The 23,137-nt window shown below is 40.1% G+C and overlaps 1 protein-coding gene across 1 annotated transcript in view; it reads left to right on the top strand.

Annotated features, from left to right (window-relative positions):
* Positions 1-23,137, top strand: part of mapk8ip1b (mitogen-activated protein kinase 8 interacting protein 1b) — a 57,738-nt gene that overhangs the window by 14,880 nt on the left and 19,721 nt on the right. Inside the window, exons 2-3 of the mRNA XM_059351056.1 lie at positions 5,468-5,579; positions 17,643-17,900. Coding sequence (XP_059207039.1) covers positions 5,468-5,579; positions 17,643-17,900 — 370 coding nt within the window. The remainder of the gene's footprint in view (positions 1-5,467; positions 5,580-17,642; positions 17,901-23,137) is intronic.

The following is a 23,137-nucleotide window of genomic DNA, read 5'->3' as shown; positions in this document are numbered from 1 at the left end:
TGGCAAGGTGAAGTGGTGAACATATTCTAAACATAGTGTGCACTGAAAGTGTCTTTTCTTTTTTTAAGGTGTTTAAAATGAGTTTCGCAGCTGTCCTGATCCTCTGCAGTTGACCCCCATGTACTAATACAAGCTACAAGTTTCTATTTGAAAAATTGGAAATTAGAATAAAGAACCCCATGACTGTGAACGTTTCAGTCATTCTTATTTATGCCTTTGACAAATGCCATGCAAAGGGTGAAACGAGCAATGCATCAGTCCCAGATATAATTTTCTAAAACAGCTGGGTGATATAGTTTTTAGCAAACGTCTCAATCAGTAGTGAATAATGCATTTGTTTGGAATTACTTTCAGCTGTGGGTTATACACATTTGGTGCTCTAGTGATTATTTACAGAAGCATGATGATGTACAGTGCAGTAAAGCGCGATGGATACAAAAACATTTTTTTATTGTATTAAAGGAACATGTCACCCAGTGCAAACATGTGGCTCGTTGATGTGTTTTGATAGTTGTTATTGGTCAATAATAAAGGTTTATGATAAAGAGGATTCAGCTGTTTCAGGCATTGGCAATGATAAGAAAAAAATTAGAATGTTGGTGGCATTATCCTTGCTTAAAACTCTACAAAAACCATTTGATTTCAGTTGCAGTCTGATTTTTTTTCCACCTTGCGAGTCAGCCGCTACACAACATTGCGTTTTAGGTGCCATCATGGAATATCAACCCCGGATGACAAATGATAAACAAACCCAAAAAGTTACTGATGCTGCAGGATTGTTCAGTGAAGGTGGATGATTCCACTGGGTGATTTCTTAAAGTCTCTCTCTCCCTCTGTTCCTTTCTTTCTATCAGGCGTACATGTATTCCCTCTCTCCCTTTCTATCCTTCAGCTCCTCTCTCCTGCCTCCTTCAGGGCCTCATTATAGAGGTAAACAGATGCTCCTACCCAGGCTATTTAACTCCCATACCCATATTCCAACACGTGACGGCTAAAGACGGACGCAGCTGTGGCTCATTTTGCAAGAGGAGACAGCTGCAGTGTGGATGTAGCAAGAAATGACATTAGCATCATGCAACAACTGGAGGATCATAGCTCTTCAAGTTCACCAGGTTTCTCTGACAGCTTGTTTTATGCCCCTTGTGATCACTGCCATCATCCCTTTCCTCCCTCTAATAACATTTTCCTGCTCTCTGTCTGTGCCTGTTACGCCCAGGAGACTGCAGGGTAAAGAGATAACAGGCGGACATAATTACAGATGGGGAAAAGTGAAGCATTGTTTACTGGAAGCTAATTGAATCCTGCCACAGACAGCAGGACGGTACACTTTCCTGCCTGACACTGGAGTGATGTCCAGGGTTGCTGCAAGAGCAATCAATCACCTTCTTCCCTGCAAAATATAGATGTTGTCTTTCTGATCTTATAGTTTATAGCTTATAGTAAGGCCAGTAAATTTAGAAACTGTGCACCTCCATGTGGGCTTGTCAGCCAAAAAAGGCCCCACTTTGTCCAAACGCTGGTAGAAAACCATTGCAGAGTGACGCTTTGTAATGAGAAGACTGTTCAGCTTTAGCGGAGCCTTGCACACTACTCTGTTTCGTTGACTTAAAGGTTTTTTTCAATTACAGAGGATATTCCTGGTCCCCCTGGCCTAAGTCCAGCACCACTGTCATGCCAACTTTTTCACTTATCCACAGATAAATGACCAAATAATGCCTTGAAATATCCTGAGAACATTCATGCTCCCCAGAGGAGGAACCTCTCTGTTTTGTGTGTGCTGTGAGCTTTCCTCTATAGCTACCCTTAAGGACAAAATTACCCACAATATGCTGCATTTCACAATCATGGCAGATTGCTATGAAGACTGCTGGACACAGTCATGCTCCTCAGAGGATGAACAACTTTAATAATCATGTCATGTAGAGCCATTTATTTATTCCATGCATTGTATTTTGAGTGAACATATTGGCCTCCACAGACGCTTATATGGCTTTCAGTCTCGTAGAATCATGGATTAAATAACGTTTGTATATTTGTTAACAATAAACAATAACTTTATCTTTATCACATGTGGTTGATCATCTCTGGAAAAGTAACTCAATCATTTTGTTTCTGTCACTGAGTTAGTTTGCTCAGTCTGCTTTGAAGCCTGTTGTGATTTTTGTTACAGTAGGCTCACAAACTGAGCTGCCATCTGTGATCATGTAATTCCCACTACTACTATGATTCAATCTTCTCATCATTGTTTACCTTTTATTTTGTCTACTAAGGCTTAACCAGTAGCCAAATAAACAGTCAGTTGCCAGTGGCTTTTATTTATTTTTTTTCATCCTTGCTCTACTTGGAAATTAAACTTGCTTTTACAGCCACAGCAGATGGAAATATACATAAAAGGCCAAAAGAATTACCAGACATTTGATGATTATTATCCAGTATACCCAGAATTAAATATGTCATCCTTTTATAGGCTTAAGCTTTAGTGGAGTAGTGATAGGAACTCTTTAGTTATACAGCCATACCAGCATAAAAGGATTATAACACACTAGAAGTCAGAAGCAGATTTTTAATGTGCACTATGTATCAACAATTACAGTTTTTGTATATTATCTCATTTGGTGCCTTTATGATATTAAGGAGTTAAAAAAAACAAAAAAACTTGAAACATTAAATCACTAAAGAGGTGGCTTTCAAGTTTTTTGAAGTCAGCTGTAAAATTACAGTAGCTGTGTTCCATTAAAGCCAAATAGAATTTTGGAGCAAAATTTTGAAATTAAGAAAATATGAATCAGGGACGTTTCTATCAACTGGTTTAGAGCGAGTAAACAAAGCTGCATGAACATACTTTGGTCAGACGATGGCAGTGTAATGTATTGCTGTAGGCTAATCAGTCACTAAACAGGAGAAGAAGAGATTATGCGAGAGAGAGAAAAACAATAAAGAGGTTGCTTATCGTACAATAATGCAACAATTGGAGCATGCTCTGCTGGTAATTTAGAAATGCTAAAAAGTAAATTTTTTCTGTATTCTGAAAGAAAAAGTTTCAATATTGTTGCAAATGAGAAACATGTAGACTGATATCGATATAGCAAGGATACATCTCTGATCTCTGGCTTATATCGGACGCTTATACCAGCCAACCTATTTATTGATATCGCTTTACTAAAAAAAACCCTTTATTTATTATACATAGGCTGTATAAACCATAGACTGTATATAAATAATGGACGTAGTCACCGTGACGTCACCCATTGGTTTGTGGACTGCCCGCTGGAAGCCTCGAGTTCATCGTTATACTCGTCGCCATCTTGCATCGCCATCTTGTTTCCGATACGCGGAGCAGACCATAATTGGACTGTGGCGGAGCGAGAGGGATCTGACGACACTGACTACACGCCTCTCTACACCGGCAACCCGACTGAGAGAATTAGCTGCGAATTCATGTTAGCATTAACTGGGATGTTGGTTTTGGCTAGCAAAAAAACAAAATGTATCTTTCTTACCTCAGGAAAACTGAGCAGCGACTCATCACTTGGAGTGTCTGTTAGTCCGGCCAAACACTGAACAAGACATTTTTACTGAACAAAACGTTCAAATAAACTGTCATTAAGTGAAAATACAGTGTGAAAGGGTCAAAGTTATGAGACCAAATCGGTAAACGTCCTCTTTTCTATCTATATAACGTTATATATAACTTTATTGACACGTTGTCACGTTGCCGTGGATACGCATTGCTCTGCTTCTCTCCTGGTGACGGCTCGCCTTGTCAGTGACCTGTAGCCACGCCCCAAATCATACGATTCTTTATCTTCTATTTTCTTCTAAATGGGGCCATTATTAGAACTATTGAAATCAAATTGTCTTGAAGATGATTTTTTACTATAGTGGGGCCGATTAGCTCAATATTTTACACCAATCGTTCACTTCAAGTTCATATCAAGTTAAGCAATAGCTGCTGTAGTAGGGCCAATATCTTCTATCCCAATAATTGGTAATTTCATATCTCAGTAACAATATATATCACACAGGTTTTCTGGTTATTCAGTTAATAAATTGCGGATATGAAATAACTACATGGTAAAGCCTATTTTTCTTTGCTCCATACTCAGTTTTAGCAAAACAGCACCTATGGTTCTCTCCAGCTTTGCCACCTGCAAGAATCAGAACATAATCTAGATGATGTAAATCTTGCCGTAACGCAGTTCAGCCCCGGGTTTTTGACATTGCAACACAAAAAATATATACAACCAGCTGCACGGTGGTGTAGTGGTTAGCAAAGCAACAGGGTCGCCGGGTCAACTCCAGCCTGCAGCTCTTCTGTGTGGAGTTTGCATGTTCTACCCTAGATCAGCGTGGGTTCTCTGGCTTCCTCCCACAGTCCAAAAACATGCACTTAGGTTTAATTGGTGACTCTTAATTGTCTGTGAGTGAGAGCGTGATTGTCTCTATATGTCAGCCCTGTGATAGTCTAGTGACCTGTCCAGGGTGGACCCCGCCTCTCGCCCAATCAGCTGGGATCAGCTCCAACCCCCGTGACCCGAGTGCGGATCAGCGGTTAAGGATAATGAATGAATGAAAGAACAAAAAAATATATATACACAACAAGCATTTTTATATTGTTTAGGTCAGGGATGGGCAACTGGAGGCCCGGGGGCCGCATATGGCCCGCACCCTTACTTGAAGTGGCCCTCAGTACAACTACATGCATTTGAGCATGAAATCTTAAGTGCAGTGTAAAAATGCACAAAATGACCTCTTGTAATTAATGTTGGTCTGCACTGGAAAAAAAAAAAGACATCACACTAAGTGGTTATTTTTGCTTCAAACCTTTTGTATTCCTATGTATACTGTTATACATGCATTTGAGCATGAAATATGTTAAGTTACTGCACTGTTAACATATTTAAAATTGCAGTTTCATCATATCTGGTTAAGTGCACGGTCCTATATGTGGTCCTGTGGTAGTGACAATGAAAAATTGTGGCCCCCTCCAGCATTTAAGTTGCCCATCCCTGGTTTAGGTGATATACACTGTCATATCACCCAGCCCTAGTGTTTGTTATCATCACATTAGACAATGTAATTTTGTATCACGATATCTCGATATTTGTTTTCATCAAGATATGATGCCAATGAAAGATGATAAAATATTGTATTGAATTATTGCCCAGCCCTATGGTGCAGTAGTAAGAATATTGCCAAATCTTTACCTGAGGACACATTTTGGATGTACAAACTTAATACAGTTCATTTAGTGACCAGAGGCTGTGATCCATGTCTGTGTGTCTGATGTGTCATTGGGCTGAATTTGGCCTGAAGTCACCGCCCTGTCTGTCAAAATAAATTCGGTCACCAAGAGATTTTGAGATGTTCTGTGGCTTCGGATGAGTGCGAAAGGATTAACATTGATTTTTTTTCTCCCCCGATTCCCCTTCTCCCTCTTCCCACTCTAATCCTTCCCTTCATCCAGGTTGACCCATGACATCAGCCTGGATGAGTTTGAAGATGATGACCTGTCAGAGATTACGGAGATCACAGACGAGTGCGGGATGAGCCTAAACTGCAACGGCCCGGATATTAAGGTAAGTGGCCTCTATGAAGTGGTGGTTCTCACCAGATCTCATTAAATAAGCTTTTATAATCTCACAAGAAAGTCTTCCACCTCTCAAGTGGTTTTATGGCACTAATGACCTGATGTGTATCTGTGAGGGTTATTTCTATCATAAGGAGACTTCCCAATGCTTCTCTCTCAGCCACAAGTGAAGAAAAACTGTTTCAAATCAGCAGCTTGTTAAAACACTGAGCTGCTCTGACTGGGAGAGATACCTGAGGAGCATTTAGTTACAGCTGATTGGTTGAGTGTTTTTAGTCAGAGGTGCAAACAGCCAGGGTTGTGCTGCTGTTTGGTTTAGCCTCTTTGCTAAGTATCTTCCGGCTGCATAGAGCTGATGCTGCTGGTACTGACTCATGTCACGTGTATGGGGACATAGTGTCTGTGTCTGGCTCTGCAGGCTGACTGCTGGCCCAAATGAATAAGAAGGACATATAGTACTATATCTTAATACGGCTCTTAAAGGGCTTTTAAATATGTTGGGCTCGAATGGTTATAATTGGCATGATAAGATTGACTCTATAATATCTTGCTATTCTTCAGAGTCAAAGGAATTCCTGACCACAAAACACATGAGTCATTTCATTATTTTTTTTTACCGATTTTCTTAACAACTTAAACATAACATGAAATGCATGCACATTTTACTCATCTGAAGCCCATTTCAGTACTCTCACTTTGCACAACTTACGTTTAATACACATCAAACCGGGCCTCCCTTACAAGCACCTGTCAGGTTAGAAATGACAACTTGTATAAACTTACTGATTGCATGGCAGCTAGTGGCACATTGCAAGTGTTATGGGAGTAATGTTGAAATTGCTGTTAGTGTAGAAGTGAGTGTGGAAGTAAGAATGAAAAGTCACAACAGGGGGGGAAAAAACACTGTTTGGTTAAGGAGGAAAAGTTGGTTTCAGGAAAATTGGATCAACTCTTACTTCATCGGACCTCAGGGGGACAGATTGGACTGATCTGTCTTATCTGGGGGTGGCTGAAGAGCAGAAATGAACAATGAGACTTATCTGCCCAACAGTCAGTCTTCACAAGTCTTGTGAAAATCATTGAAGCTGTAACAAAGGCAAGCCAAGTGGTAGCTCATGAAACCGCTACATTTAGTAAGCGGTTCACTGAGTTCATGCAGGGTTGCTTCATCATATGTCCTGAGCCTGGCTCCCTAAATCTACACTCAATCAAATTGAGCACCACTGCTCTCTAACCAGATTAAAGAGTAGTTCCTGTATGGTATTTTCTTGTATTTTGTAGAATTCTTACAGATGTTAATTTTAAAAACCCATTTAATCAAACAATTTCCCAGATTTTGAGAGAAATAATGAGTCTTTAATTCTCATGCCATTTCATAAAATTTCATGTGGCATTTTGTCCTGAACAGCTGCTGCATTCAGCTTCCTGCCAGCAGAGGAAAGAGGTCTGATAGACGGTGGCAGAGCTGCTCTGAAAAAAAAAAAAAATCCTTGAGTCTGATCACATACGATCGCCCAGATGCATCCTGGTTGTCTGAATAATTCACTCTGAGCTATTTACTGTTTGTTCAAGTCCTCTGAAACTTCAAGATGTTTTTTTTTTCTCCTTTTGCTGAAGAAAGTTTGGGGCGCCATGGGCATCTTATCAGCACCCTGTGTTATTGGCATAATAATGAGCGGGTCATTAATGAAAACTGGAGCGGGTGTGAAGTGCTACTGAGAGCCAGGGAGACGTGGAGTGGTACGGAGGGAGAAAATAAGCAGAGGTAGATTTATTATTCTGTCAGATCTCTCCGCCTCTGTTCCCAGTGAAACCCTCATCACCTCCTCCTCCTCAATCCGGCTCTGCTGCAGTAACCAAGGCAACAGGAGGGTCGAGGGGCTCTTTTCAGTGTCATTTATACGAACAGATGAGAGATTTTTTTCTTCTTCTGACACTTATTTGATTGTCTTAGGGAGGTGGTGACCCAAGGAAATCGCAGTGGGAATATTTTTAGGTCGAAAAAGCCATTTGTCTCTTTTCTTTTTTCTCTCTCTCTCTTCTTTTTCTTGTCTTTTTATACAGAGAGCTAATTATAACCCAGATTACTGGTGTGTATGTGTATGTATGTATGTGTGTGTGTGTTTGGATTGATGACTCATCCCCCTGCAGGGGCCTGACAGGGATTAAAATCCAAAATGGCTCCTTGACTGGCAAACAGTCTGACAGCGGCAACAACAACAAACCACACGTGTCACTGAGTGTCGTCACTCTCAGGACATGATACAAGCTGTTTGGCTTCTGTGCGTGCAGAAAGCGTGATGGGAACATTTCAGCTCAGGTTTTTTTTTTTTTTTTTTTTTTTTTTGTATCACTGTTTTGTAGGGAAAGAGCAGGCTCTGCTGGCTGGTCTGAATAATGTGTTTTCTACTTCATGTGTCACTCACATGACATTGTGTCTGTTTGTTCAGCGTGGAATGTTGTATCCCTGTTAGTTTTGTTATCCACCACACGCAGACAGTCTCTTAGTTCCACCCTGATGGTGCCTGCGGGTGTGCAGCTCTGCAACAAGCTGCGCACACACAAGGTTGAAGACAGCAGTGGGTATTTTACTGGAGGCGATTGTTAAGCTGTAGGAACATTGGTGGACAAAACACAAATACGACAAGTACAAAAAGATCACAGTTCCAATAAGGAATAATTGAAATTTACTGGAGGAAAAATAGTTTTCACATAGGCTTACCTGATGGTGAAAACAACACAAAGGATCTTTTTCAGATCAACATTTGTGCTAGTTGGTAACAAGATGCATCGTCTCTGAGTGAGCAAAAAAAAAAAAAACCTGTGGTGTTGCACTTAATCTGCAAGCATACTATAATCTGTTGAACATAACTCTGAAAAAAAATCCCAGAATACTCTCAATGACTGTTTGGTTCATTTAATCCACACCAGATGGAGGAGCTTGTGGTAAATCTAAAAGTCAAAAGCCACAACAAATTACATCACAGTGCTTATTTTTTTAATTGCTACTTTCATTCAGTTTTTTAATTAGCTGAGCAGAGGAAAATTTTAGATATTATCCTTTAACCAACAAATTTTTCGTCGCATGAAATAATCACTTGCAGCTCTACGCCCACTTTGTTAGCTTCTTTTTGGTTCTTATCATACAATATAGCATTATTTTTTCTAGTAATTCAATAAATGAATAGCCTTAATAAAATAACCACCAATGGTAAAGCCTATTCTGTATTTTCCTAGTTAACTACTTGACAAAAGAAAAGTATTTCCTCATTTAATTTAGAACTTTAGTGCAAAAATTTACAAAACCATTTCAAGTGAAATTATAGAGAAAAAAATGACTGTTTACATGCATGCACACAAGTACAGAGTAATCAGGAAAAAAAAGTTAATTGATTAAGTAATTGATTAATTACTCTGAGGTTTTCCCATTCTTGGTTGTAGCTGTTGGAAAGATTTGAAATATTTTTAATTATCATGTTGAATAATTGCCCAGACATACTTCTAGCTGCTCATACATAGTCCAGTCTTACTGCTCTCATGACCCTGCCACATAAGTATTGTATTGGCAAACAAGCTGTGATAAACCCACTCAAGAGGTGCCGACCAAACCAGAGCTAAAAGTAGACTGGCTGATATTGGACTTGGATGCATCAGGTGGTCAGTGTTTCTGTTAGTTTATATTTCTTTTTATGTTCTTAATTTTTAAAGATGTGCAAGAAAACATAGTTTTAGTTTAGAGGAAATAAATCCACTGGGTCAGACAGACTGTCATCACAAACCTCAGAGACACACCTTTCTTTGTGCACAGTGTTTGATGGAGGCCTGGCCTGTTTATAAATGTATGAGGAGGCGGTGCCACTGCAGGACATCAGGGGTTAGTGAGCACTTTCTGCAGAGGCCTTACTGTATACACACACACACATACACACACAGAGGGGTGACCTCATCAGTGAGCTCATCACCTCAGGGGAGTTCCAGGATACATCTTGTCTCATCAATAATGGACAGTCACATGGAAGGAGCTTCACTCACCCCAGACAGGCGTGGTGTCTGCCTCAGCAGGGGGAATCTCTGTGTGGGTGTGTGTGGTGTGTGTGTGGTGTGTGTAGAGGTTTGTAGGGAAGGGTCAAAGGGCGTCTACAGACCGATGCAGACATTTTAGAAATGCTGTTACAGGTCAAACTTGGTACAAATCTAATAGCATTTAGACATTGTTGCAGACAACAAGATAAAGAGCATTTAATTTTTAATTTTTTTTTCTTCTATCTTCTCCTATGCATCCATTCAGCCTTCATTTGGTCACATCTGACTCTTAATTTTCCAATTTGTGTCTGCAAAAAAATGTCCAAGAAAAAATTTAAGAGCTCAAGAAGTTTGCTCCCATTTCATCCCTAGGAAACTGGTTCTAGGTTGAGTTCCTGGCCAACATTATGAAGAGAAAATCTTGCATGCTGGATGGCATTTAGATCCAAAAGGGCCCTATGGTGGTTCTTCTAACACACCTGTTTCTACAAGAGTGCAGCACAGGTTTTTAAGCTCCTGCCCCTCAGCAAAAAAAAGTCCAAGCCCCAAAACATTACCTTAAGACCCAAGAAGTGCCAAGTCAGGATTCTGCAGAATGAGACAATGTTGTCTAAGACCTCTTTTCACTGCAAGAATTTAACTGCAGGAGCCTCATAGGACTAAAGTAGCTTAACCTGCATTTCTAATGGAGGAGGCATTTTGTTTGATAGCCTCAAATGTCCCTGCTATGAGAGTACTTTCCTACAGCAAGAGAGCTAATGTGTTAGCAGTACTAAACTTCACTGGCTGGTCATACACAAACCTCAGTGATGCAACAGCTGGTGAACAGGATTCATTCACAAAAAAAGCACGCTTGGGTTGTCAGTAGTATCAGTATTGTGACTAGAAATTGGAATTTTTTTGTGATGTCTATTGAGATGAAAGAAAGTTAATGTTGTAGACTTCACAAATAGCCCTCAAAGGAGCAAGAAGTATTGTCTGATTATGGGTTTAATTAGAGATTTTTACATTTCTGTTACAGAATTGGGCAGAAAAAAATGCCTAAAAACAATCGGCAGCCAAACCAATCAGCATAATGTGCTGCTGACAGGTGTTGTAGCCTTTCTGGTATTCCCCATTTCCACTTCCATCTCTTTGAAAACCAGAGTGTAACAACAATACCTTGCGAAGAAGAAGAAGAAAAAGAGGAAGAAAAGCACATTGATTCTGTGATATCGCCTTAAAGCTTCCCTCTCCAACAAAGCTGTTGCTTTTTGATCAGTCTGCTTTACATAATCTTTGCAGCTGCTCAGATGTGCTGGAAACACAAACGTGAATGTGGACAGAAGCTCCAAAACTGAGAGAATAAAGCTGGATTTGCAAATGCATCTGATTTAGTGTGCACATGGCCGCAGTTATGGAGGGTTAATGTGGAGCAGCTCAAGTTCAGAATGGAGCATAAAGAGATTTGGGGTTCCTCAGGGACATGAAATGACAACATGCATTATCACAAGCACTTTGTGTGTGTTAGAGAGGGAGAGGAGAGTGCTCCCATGTAAGTGTGCAGCAGTGAATGGATTTGATTAGCAGCCATTTGTCATGTGTGAATGGTTGAAAAGGTCACATGTCGGGGTGGGGTCAGATAGAATGGGCAATAACATTAAGTGATTTTAGAAACAGCATAACCACAATATTGTGTCCACACATGCAGACACCCTGTACTTGTTGTTCTGTCTAGACTGCCCTTTATTATAACACTGGGGGATTAAATGTTAGATCCACTTTAACAAGACAAAGAATGTTATTGCCTTCTCATTAACGGTAATTATAAAATTCAGTTTAACTTTTTGTTGACTGTGCAGTCTGAGAAATCAAACACATCGAAACAATTCTTCTGCTACAATTCGTGCTTTATTCCCCTGATGTTTTCAGCTGTTTTGTGACTATTTCCTGCCTATTTTTCTAGTTGTCAAAGAAAAAGAGAGTTTCTTTGATTAGTCAAGTAATCAATTACTCGGCCCCAAGAAATTCAATCTCCAACTATTGTTATAATCTATTATTTGTTAGTATTTTTTCATGCAAAAATGCAGTTTTCGGCCTCTGAAAACTGGATATTATTTTCTCTTTTCTCTATTTTACATCATATTAAAGTGAATATCTTTGGGGGTTGGACTGACAAAATAAGATATTTAAAGACATTATCTAAACAAACTGAGATTTTCTGACGTTTTCCTTATTTCCTAACATTTCATAGACCAGTCCGTCGGTTAATTGATTAATTGAGAAAATGATATGCAGATTAATCGATGATGAAAATATTTGTTAGTTGCAGCCCTTAAAAAAACATGACAATTTTGCACAATCTAAACAAGAATTAACACACTTTTTAATATACTGCTCAGAATACAAAGGTATATTAAATATAGATGCATTTTATCAACATGTGCAACATTGAATATAATTTAGCCAATACAGATGAGCTTCATTAAATGTAATAAGGACTAATGCATATTGTAACGTTAACCTAATGTTATTTATTGCCATTAAACACTTTATTAACGGTGCTTAACGACATCAATACACATCAGTAAAAGCAGATCTCATTAACCCAGATAGGAAGAGGGAGGGAGGTATACAGAGAGAGTGAGTGAGCGAGTTAGAGAGAGAGGGGCCAGCAAAACACTTACAAGAGAAGGAGGCCTATTTCCATGGCAACAGTGTTCCTCTCACCTACCCCATGTGTCAGAGCTGAAAATACATGCAATACAGTGTCGGCAGCACACACACACACACACACATACGCATACAGGCTGCCCCCATGGATACTGCTCACGTCATGTTATCAGCAGCAGAGAGGAAGCTGCCTCATCCACACAAACAGAAACAAGAAAACCCCTTTATGTCTTCTAGAGCGTCATCAACTATCATATGTTAACTGATTTTCAGCTGATATACATACATTCATGAGGACACCAGCAGCATGTTTACTGCGAGTGATCAGTTGGATTAGTTGTAAGTAACAGTATTATCTGTTTTTATTCAGTTTTTAAATTGAGTTTGTCTTTGTTGTTTACCTTGTTTACATGGGTTCATTTGAAGCTGTATTTAACTTATTAAATGTATTTTTGCCCGTTTCGAACCAGGGGAACAAGTTGAAAACCCCTCCGGTTGCCCATGAAGTTGGAATAATTTTGTTTTCGGACACAACCCTCTGTTCATTGTGGTTTTTATTTTCATTGTGATATGTTTGGAAGAGATTGATTAATAAAGTTTTGAGAACATATAAACTTTATCCGTCAGATTGAATCACATTGTCACAATCATTTTATGGAAAGAGGTAAAAAAATATTTTATTCCAACTTTATGAGCGACTGTGTAATAGTTCTGGTTATGTGTCATAAACTATTTCAAAATAGCAATATAAGAATAAATTTAGACTCAAATTAAAATTATGACAAAATAAAACATTTACCCGCAATTAAGATTAATTGTTGTTGTATGATGCCAAAAGGAAAAGCACAGTCCCACATTTTTTATAATGATAAAGATCTCTAGATTTTAGTAATACACACATTTCTGAGCAAACTGTAAACTGTATTGATTGTATTAGTTCTTACTTTGCAAAGTGCTCTGCAGCAGGTTTTGGGTCATTAAGCATTTTCATCCTTTTTTGAGTTTTACATTGACCTGTTGGTGTGTGATTGCCCTGCTCGTGCCGCTCTGATTGGACGAGAGCCGAGCATCACAGTAGCTTCAGCATCTCCTCAGCCTCCTCATCGTCACTGAGCCCCTTGTCTCCTAGCAACAGGGTCCAGGGCTCTCTTAAAGGGGACAGTGATATTATGAAGTCGTAAAACATGAGAGGACGAGTAGAAGGCCACTGCATTAGCAGGCATCGATTGTTAGCAGGTGAAAAGGTGAACAGGGCCGCGAGAGGGGAGAGAAAAGAGAAGAAAAAGATGGCAGTAGAGTGGCTGTGTTGTGAGACAGAGGGAGACAGACTGATCGACACATTTTTAGACAGTGGGGTGATGTGACTAAGCTGAAAATACAGGAGGAGAGATGACTTGAGTATCTTCTGACAGCTCATAAGATAGGGGTGTAATTTATGGGGTTTTATAGGATGGATTGACTGGGTACGCAAGATTGCTGGATGGATGAATAGATAGGTGGACGGATGGATGGACAGGACTGGCAGAATGGGTGGGTGGGAAAACATAAGGTGGGTGGATGGATAGATGGATGGATGGATGGATGGATGGGCAGGTGGATGGATGCACAGACAGATGCATAGCTGGACAGATTGATTATAAGGATGGGTAAAATGAATGGTGGATTATAAATTGACTGGTGAGATGGGTGGACAGAGATGGATGGATGGATGGATGGATGGATGGAGTGGTTGACAGATGAATGGATTGACAGAGAGAAGTGTAGGTGAATAGTTGGATGGAGTGATGCATGACGGTTGGATGACAAGAAGATGGCAGAAAGATAGATGGATGGATGGAATGGACTGATGGGCTGATGGACAGGTGGACGGATGGATGGATGGATTAAATAATCATTGGTGGATGACTGGATGGATGATAGACAGGTGGAAAGATGGATGATGAAGAGAGAGATGGACAGGTGGATGGATAGATTTTGCGGATGGATGGATAGATTTTGCGGATGGATGGATGGATGATTAAATGAACGGAGGGCGGATAGATGGGAGATGGGTGGACCGATGGATGGAAAGCATGAGAGGAATAGATGGATGGACACAGTATAGATAGAAATGTCAAAGGAGGCACATGAAAAATGATGGTGGAGGATGGATGGATGTTGGAGGAAAATACAACATATTCAATAGTTATTGATGTTGTTATAAAGTCCTTCACCAAATAGAGGATTGTTATTAGACAATTTTGATAAACCTAGCTTCCTTTATCTGCACCCTACAAAGGTGTTTTCACTGGTGAACATCATATGTTTACCTGTGATGAATGACCACCTCAGCTTAAAACAATGAGTAAATACAACATATCCAGTTAGATTTTCTATTTAGGTACAATTTCACAAAGACCGTCTGAATGCATCCCTAGAAGAAAGCGGCATTTCCAAGCTACATTTGGAGCATTTGAAAGGCTCAGGTTTTTGTTTCGGTATTAAGTCTAAAAATGTGGACTTTCAAGTAGGTGATCTCTGAATAGGAACGCAGCTGCACAAACACTTCCCATTTCAAAAGCCTCTTTCTTTCTTGAGCGACGGAGACCTCTGGATATCTGCGATCGGTGTTTCGCTGCATACAAATGTACTTGAAGGCAACACTTAGCCAGTAGAATTGGATTAACCTCTATTCATCAACTGTGAGCAAGCTTACTGTCTGCAGCTGCGCGCACACACGTAAAAACCCACTGTGCTACGTTTACAAAGGAAAACCAAGAATAATCTACACTATACAGTTATTCGCCAGCATAAGGGTTTACATAAACACACAAGCTGTCTATGTAACCGAGGATTAAATACTGTGCATGAAACATTGGCTTTGTTCCTGGAAATGAATGCTGCTTAGAGAAACGCTTGTAAAAAAAAGAGAGAGTTTAGTTTACCTCACAGCTCTGCTATCACTGATCTTGTTGATTTTTCCTGTGAAATAGTCACAGCTGTGGTGAATGTTGTTATCATGGCGGCTGAGTATTACTACAACTGTTACATTGTTGTCCTTCTGCGGTGGGATCAGCTCTGCTTCTGCTCTTTAAGAAGAAAGTTTAAGGTTAATTTTCCATAGTGCTTTGATTTCTGACCATCACATACCAATTACAAGTTAACTGGTATGTAAATCTAAGCAATAAATTCATATTTCATTGTTCCTTAGTGACAAATTAGTGTCAAGAAATTGCGGCGAACAATTCTCATATACATTTTGCCAACATGCTTTATTTGACTACAGTCTGTTGAAATGACTTGTAAACTTTGAGGATGATTGGTTGGCTTGAATGAATTATAAGAAAGACGATATGATTTAGTCCTATAACATATTAAACATTTGTCAAAAAATCATAAATGTGAGTTTACTATGTTGTTCTGAATACTTACTATTACAACATATTGATGCTACCACAATGTAATCAATTTGGTGCATTTTTTCAGTTGTTGATATATTTGGATTGCACTTTGTCATATTTGTGCAAATTTGTAAAATTCTAAAATGTTGTCATATAATGGGGAAAGACCCTCCAGCAGTTATCAGGTGTCAGGTTAAAATGCAATCAGACTGATGAATATTTTTACGATTTAGAAGCTCTTTAAATCAAGTGTTAAGTGACTTTAACCTGCTGCATAATTCTGTTCTGATTTTATTACATTTTTTCCATTCTGCTTGTGTTGTATCTGCATGTTTGTGTTGTGGAGCAAAGAGGGAGCTAAGGACTCTAATAAGCTTAACAGTGACTTTGGTGAGCATGTCAAAGCATCTATATCACATCCACCAACAGGAGGAGTCAGCATGTGCTGTGTGTGTGTGGTGTATGTGTGTGTGTGTGTGTGTGTGTGTGTGTGTGTGTGTGTGTGTGTGTGGCTGTGATGGTAAGTGAAGCAGACTGTGCTGCCCTAGTGCCCCCTGACACTGTCTCCCAGCTGACGCTTGTGTTTGCTTGCAGCCAAAGTGAATCTCAGTACAAAGTTAAAAAAATGCTCTGATTTATTAAAGTTTTTGGCCAACAAGTTACTTTGTGGAATATGTGAAAATAGCCGAGCCAAACATAGCTTTGTGGGCAGGAAAGTGAATGAGCAGATTGAAGAAAATAACATAATAAAACAGAGTCTTAAGCCATGCTAGCAGTTTAGCAGGCATGTTCACCAACTTACTTCAACTTGTTAGCTTGCTAAAACATGCACATTGGTTGTAAACACAAAGTACAGCTAAGGCTGATGGGAATTTCATTACTTTTTAAGGTTTTTGGTTATTAAAGTATGGGAAAAATTTAAATGTTGATGTGGGTGCTGGATGAAGGTCAGGGGAACAAATGTATTATATTTCATCCTTTGGGGACCATGTGTGTTTGTGTGTCTAACATCTCTGCAATCCATCTAATATTTGTTGAGATATTTCAATAAAAAACAAAAAAGTCAACTATCACTACTAGCGGAAAGGCCAGGATCCAGAGTCAGTGGGTTTCATTGTCTTAGAACCAAGAACCCTTGTTCAATGTTTTGTGCCAATCCATCTCATGGCAGTTAGGATATTTTACTGTCTTATGTGAAAACGTTGTCCTGCTGGTGGCAAGGGGAAAGTCAAAGGATCACCAAAGTCACTTGAAATGATAATCAAGAGACTGTGAATCGATGTGCCAAATGTGATGATAATCCAGCCAGAGATTGTCAAAATATTTTCCGCTAAACCACAGACATCTCTTGGTGTTGTTGGACGAAAAGTCAAAGAATCACCACAAATATTTGTATGAAGTTTCGTGATAATCCATCAACAGTTGAGATGTTTCAGTTTGGACTTAAAGACCAGGACTGCTACAGCCATATGGCTATAAATAACCAGAAAAATATGGCAACAAGCAAGAATAGGATCACAGCTCTGTAGACTACACTACTGTTATTTACAAATGGACAAACACAACAAATCCATGTCAAATGAAAATTACGTCAATGGGACAGATACACTACTTATTGGTGAGGGCAAAATGATAAAAACAAATGGCTAACATGAACACAAGGAGATTGTCTGGCTAGGTGAGAACTCAACAAATTCAACAGTCCTCAAAGAGCTGAGACTAAAATTTGACACTGAATACTGATCAGCAGAGCTAAATAAGGTTTCATTCTCACTTCACTGCTGTAGGTGAAAGCTGTCATGTGGCGATGCTTCCCTGCTCTCTGCTCTGAGCAGCTCAGTGTTGGCAGTGAGAGTGTTACATGCAGGAGACAGAGCGGCCTCTAATTGGCTGGCTCAGTCTCCTCATCCCATCCACACACACTCTCTCACTCCGTCTGCTCCGCTCTCTCTGCTCCTCTGCCTCGACTGACGCTGTGTTTCCTCCAATCCCTGCAGGGCCATGTGAGGCGAGGAACCAATAGCATGTCGGGGAGGGCTGAGCTGGGTGCTGTCGGCCAGCTCCAGGCAGAGATGCTGCATTTGGAACTCATCGACGGTGCTGACGGTTACCGCGGTGACAAAGAGTCCTCCAAGGCGTCTGCCATTGCACCCCCACCAGTCACCAAGGACCCTACAGCACCTGTTACTATGGATACCTACCGGCCCAAGAGACCCACGACCCTTAACCTCTTCCCGATTGTGCCGCGCACACAGGTAGAGCCTAAATTAACCTTACACACACACACACAGACACACACACTGTTGGTCAGTGTTGTCAGATGATTGAATATTGATCAGAAAGCAGGAGGGGTGAAGTTTCAGTGAAGAACATTTTTTTCTGTCTGTCTGTCTGGGTTGCTCCTCACACCCAAAGATGACATTTAAATGAATGAACAACCTGTGTGACATCACCACTGGATTCACTACAATTGTTTCTCTGACGGGATGTGTTTACTGGACTGAACAATAGCCTCAATTGTCAAGACACACAGATTTTTTTCCCCTTGGTGCCCGTCTCTGTTGTGTTTGAATGCTGCTGAAGCTCGTGACTGTGTGTATGTGTGTGTGTGTGTGTTCTTGTGCATCAATCTTTGTGAGGGACAATTTCAGCTTTAAACCTAAAGAAAAAAGGAACACATATTGGCTTGGTTAAAATTGGGTTTATCTTAAAGTTACAGAATGTATGTTATAAATAAGTGGCATCACAAGTAAAGACCTACAAACATGAGTATGTATGTCTGGGTGAGGCTGTGTATGTGTGACAGTGTAGGAATGTGTAAGTGTTAATCATGTGTGTCCGTCCACCATCTGTTCATACAGCAGAGCTCTGGCCCATGTTTTCCTTCACTCAGTGGACACATACTGGTGTTTTTGTGTGTACAATAAACACAGACAATTCCAATTCCTCCAAATTAAAGGAGGGGTACACAACATTAAAAATACATTAATATAGCAGTGAACAGATATTTGCAATATATTTGGAGTAATGGCGTCCTTATCCGAGAATGAAAGTCAGGCTCCCTCTGAGTGTGTTTCAGTGTGCTATGTTATGGTAGCGTGTCTGGCTGTGCACGCATGTTAGTGCATGTGAGTCGTTCCCTTTGAAAGTGTTGGCCCTTCCCATGTTCATGTCCCCTTGGCGACCTGATTGCTGCTTTGCAGAGGGGACTGCCTGGGCTCAAAATGAAAATGGTTTCCCAACAAACCTTTTCCGCCATTATGGGTCGTAACCGTGGGTCGGGACAGGGTTGTCAAACAAGCAAGGTCACACTGGCGAGCGTGAGCTAACCCCCATTAACATTTTTAGCTCTATTAACACTTGCACCGATTGTTAGCACTGTTAGCGCTGCTGATAGAGCCACCACTCCCACGGTGGTGGTACAGTGTTATCACTCAGGGCGGCCTGCTGACTGTAAGTTAACCTTCATTAACAGTCTTAGCACGGTTAGCAATGTTTTTTTCAGCTCAACCACCTCTGTTTGCTTGTGACATCAGGTGAGAGTTGTGTGCTGCCAATCCCCACCCATACTCTGAATGTCAATCAAACTCTGATGAGAGCCATGTGGAGACAGCCCCAGCTCAGACTGGATTTCGCTCTGAACACCATGTAGCACCTTTAAACAACAAAATATACTGTATCATTTGTAACTGTACCCTAAAGCAAGTTTTTTGATGCGACGCCTGAAACCGCAGGTTGACATTATTTGTTCTTGATGTTGCAAATTTCCTGCTAAAAATACATACATTTCATGAAGAGATACCGATATGGTCAAGGTTTGGTTTGGGTTAGGCATAAAAACAACCTGGTTAGGTTTAGGGAAAGATCAAGGATTGCGTTAAAATGATTAAAAAAATTACAATAATAAACATTGAAGTTGATTGTTTTGTTGATCCATCAAGAATAATTCACATTCGTTACCGCTCTGCTGTTATAGTTTCTTATATTATATTCACCAAAATAGTTACTCAGATTGTGACAACAGCACTTAACAAGGCTAAAAATCAGAGTTCTCTGAGTGAATCAGTGACTGCCCCTTTTCACATCACATGTACCTGTCAGGCTCTGTAGAGATATATAAAGGCCTGTCTTGTTATGCAATGTGTACAATAATGTATAGTGAGTTTGCCTATGGCTCAAACATGCACACACTCCCCCGCAGTGCACACTGTCAACATGATCAACCAAGAGGCTCTATATTTGTCTGTGCTTTGTTCTTTACTCAGTTTGCATGAGGTGGAAACAAGCCTACTGTTCGTGCTGCTGTGCCTTTGTTCGTGTGTGTATGTGTGTGAGTGTGTTGGAGCTGTCAGAACTGGAAAGCACAAAGGAAATAATTGCTCTGAAATGTGTTTCTTCTTGGGAAGTCGTCCTGTCTCCTGGGACATTGTTCACTCTCTTCATACCACAGCTCGACAACAAAGCTTGAATGGAAGTGTTTCAATGTTAAATGTGGGTGAAGGTTTCGTAAATGTGGCCTTTGCATGAACTGCATTATGAAAGCACCAAGCATTAGACAATATCTCATTCACATAACATCCATCAGCAGCAGATATTGGGAGTAAATTCTCATTTCTGGATCGTATAAGAAGGATGAGAGGCATTTTTAACACAGAGGTGTGAAATAAAAACACAGGGCCTATAGACAAGGACATCTTTCCACTGCCAAGAAAGCAACTCTCTAGCTACAAATCCACCTTCTGTACCGGTCTGAGTGGGACGTGAATCAGCCATGATTCGGTCTCTGCAGACTGAGCCATTCCTGCTGAAGCTTAGCCATATTTACAGATGATGTTTGAGTATTTGTTTGCTATTTGTTATTACCTTCATCTATAAATCATTAGCTCTAATTTGTCACTTACAGGCTCGAAAAGCTCAAACTAACTGAACCTGCTGGATTTCAGGAAAGCCTATTGCTCTAGAAACTGCTATGAAACCTTTATGGGCTTATGCATTTTATTCAGGAAATGCAACTGGCTGTACTGGCAATAAAGAATTGGGTCAACTACGTTTCACATGTTGATTTTGTTTAAGATGAGGAAAGCCTTAATTAGAGACACTGTGTTTTGTGTTATTTGTATCATTTTGATGGATAAATCCGTAAAATATGGATGTAGTGTCCATGACGTAACCCATAGGTTTCCCAGGTTAGTGGGAGTTTACCCTCTTGGCAGGGCCTGACTCCTCCTTACTACCCGCTAATCCAAAAAAAGGGGCAAAGGGGTTTATAGGGATGAGCTGAGGTGGGATGAATGCAGTGGAGAGCCACCTGTGAGGCAGCTGCCTGTTGGTCAACACAGCTATGCCCTTAATTATGCCTGACTTTAAGCCTTTAAAGGCCCCCTATTGTGAAAAACATGTTTTTTCTGGCCTATACATATATTCTTTAGTCATCCTTCAGCCAAATGCTCAACTTTTCACAGTCAGGGAGGGAGAAAACAGTTTGTAAACATGTTTATTTCTGCTGTAAAGTTCGATATTTTAACATGGAGGTCAATGGGGATTGATGTTCTTTTGAGAACTCTTTTGAGCCATTTGTGCAGTTTGCAGTTTTTGGCACGCATTTGCCTCACTTTTCTGTGTTAATCAGGCATGTTGGAGGACCAGAATGGCTTTTGACAATCCCAAAGATGGGGACATAAATGTGGATAACATACTTAATGCATAGGATATTTTTCAAGTCCTGGAAAGATCCAATGAAAACGTTCCAAAAAAAAACCTATTGACAAGGCTTTTGTACTAGACACAGATCTGCACAATACATCTTTATTGCATTCTGGTCTATATTTTGCTCCTGTGGGTGCTTTTTGTTTACTCATCTTGCACTGATTTTTCACATAAGCAAAAGCAAATTTAATTTTTAACTTTTCTTTCTTTCCTCAAACTCCCACAGCGGTTTTCCCTGCTTTGCCAAAACAAGCCAGCATGCAGATTGGAAGATCTTATGACAATATAAAATAACCAAATTACTCACCCTTACACAGAGCCTGAATTGTACAGTGCATCACCAAAATATGTCATAACAAAGATAAAGTATTTTATTTATCCAGCACACCTTGATGTGATAGATGAATGCTGATAATCTCCAGGCAGTTTTTCTCAGAGTACTGTAAGAAGAGACAGAGAGAGAATGCACACTGGGTGACTGTTTCCAGGTCAGTGCTTCGGCAAAAATGCAAAATATACAATAAGCTTTGCATCATTTGGCAGCAACTGACAGAGTTCTCTGGTTGAGCAGAAGCAGCTCTACACACTGGAGCAGTAAGGCTTTTGAAAAAGCAATATTTTGGTCATCTTTCCAGTGCCAGCATTTTGTGCCAGGTGTAAAAAAATCCAATGAAGCGTCAACTATCAGTTGACACTAAAACACTTTTTTTTCTAGGTTAATGGGGAAGACTAGTTTTGTTTTGTTTTTCCCAAAAAAATACATAGATATAAACCCATCCCTAAAGTGATCTGTATCCATGCAGCAAAAGGGAAGATCAGCCACAGTTTTAAAAAACAAAATTACCAAACAGTGGAACCACAGTTTGATTGAAAAATTAAGAAGACGTGTGTACAGTATGATGATGTCTGAGCAGAAACAGGGACAGGTTTTATCTCGCAGATTGTCTCCTATGAAGCTGCTGGAGTAAAATGATTTAGACAGAAAAACCGAGCAGACATCGATCTCAGGAGGGATTCCTCCGTCTTAATCCAAGTCCCACTCTAATCTCTAACCTGGCCATGGCAGTCTCCTTATGTTGAAGTACTGTATCTGTGTGTGAGTTCGTCATTTGGACAATATACTGTACCTACGTACTGTATTATAATGTAGACTTCACTGTCTCATACTTCCATAAATCCTTTACATTGGAATTGATGTTAAGCATTGCATCCACTAGGGGGCAGGGCAGCTCAGAGTCGAGAGTTTCCGACAACCGCAAATGAGATTTTTTTTGTCCTATGGTCATGCCTCACTTGAATTATTTGCTACACTACCCTCGCGATTTCCACCAGTACTGCTCCGTTTAGTCTGTGTCTTTTAATCATTCAGAAAACATGCACAATTACAGACGAAATAGTCCAGGAGGCTGTACAGTAGGCTCCGTCCGTTTCCGCATACATACCATTGAGCCAAATTAGCGCTTTAAAGCTGTTGCACACAGCCATTATTTGCATATCTTGTGGACAAAGTCATGTGTTGTCATTTCCATGTGGTCATTAATAGACACACTCGCAGTGTATCTGAGTGACTTCCATGAGGAATCGAGCTCATTCACCAATATTTCCTTGCCTTTTTCTTCTTGTTTCTTTTTTGTTCTTCAGAAAGGTCCAAAGAAAAGTCTACGAAAGATTTATGAAGGTGTTCTTAAATCCGCTGAAATGTTTCTTTCTGTGTTCTTAAAATGGTGATTTACATTCTCCTCAAAAGTTAGAGACGATTACCAGTTACTAATGATTAGCATAGGTA

This window comes from Centropristis striata, chromosome 2, assembly GCF_030273125.1.
Source record: "Centropristis striata isolate RG_2023a ecotype Rhode Island chromosome 2, C.striata_1.0, whole genome shotgun sequence".
Classification (NCBI taxonomy): Eukaryota; Metazoa; Chordata; class Actinopteri; order Perciformes; family Serranidae; genus Centropristis; species Centropristis striata.
This window is presented reverse-complemented; position numbering and strand designations above follow the sequence as displayed.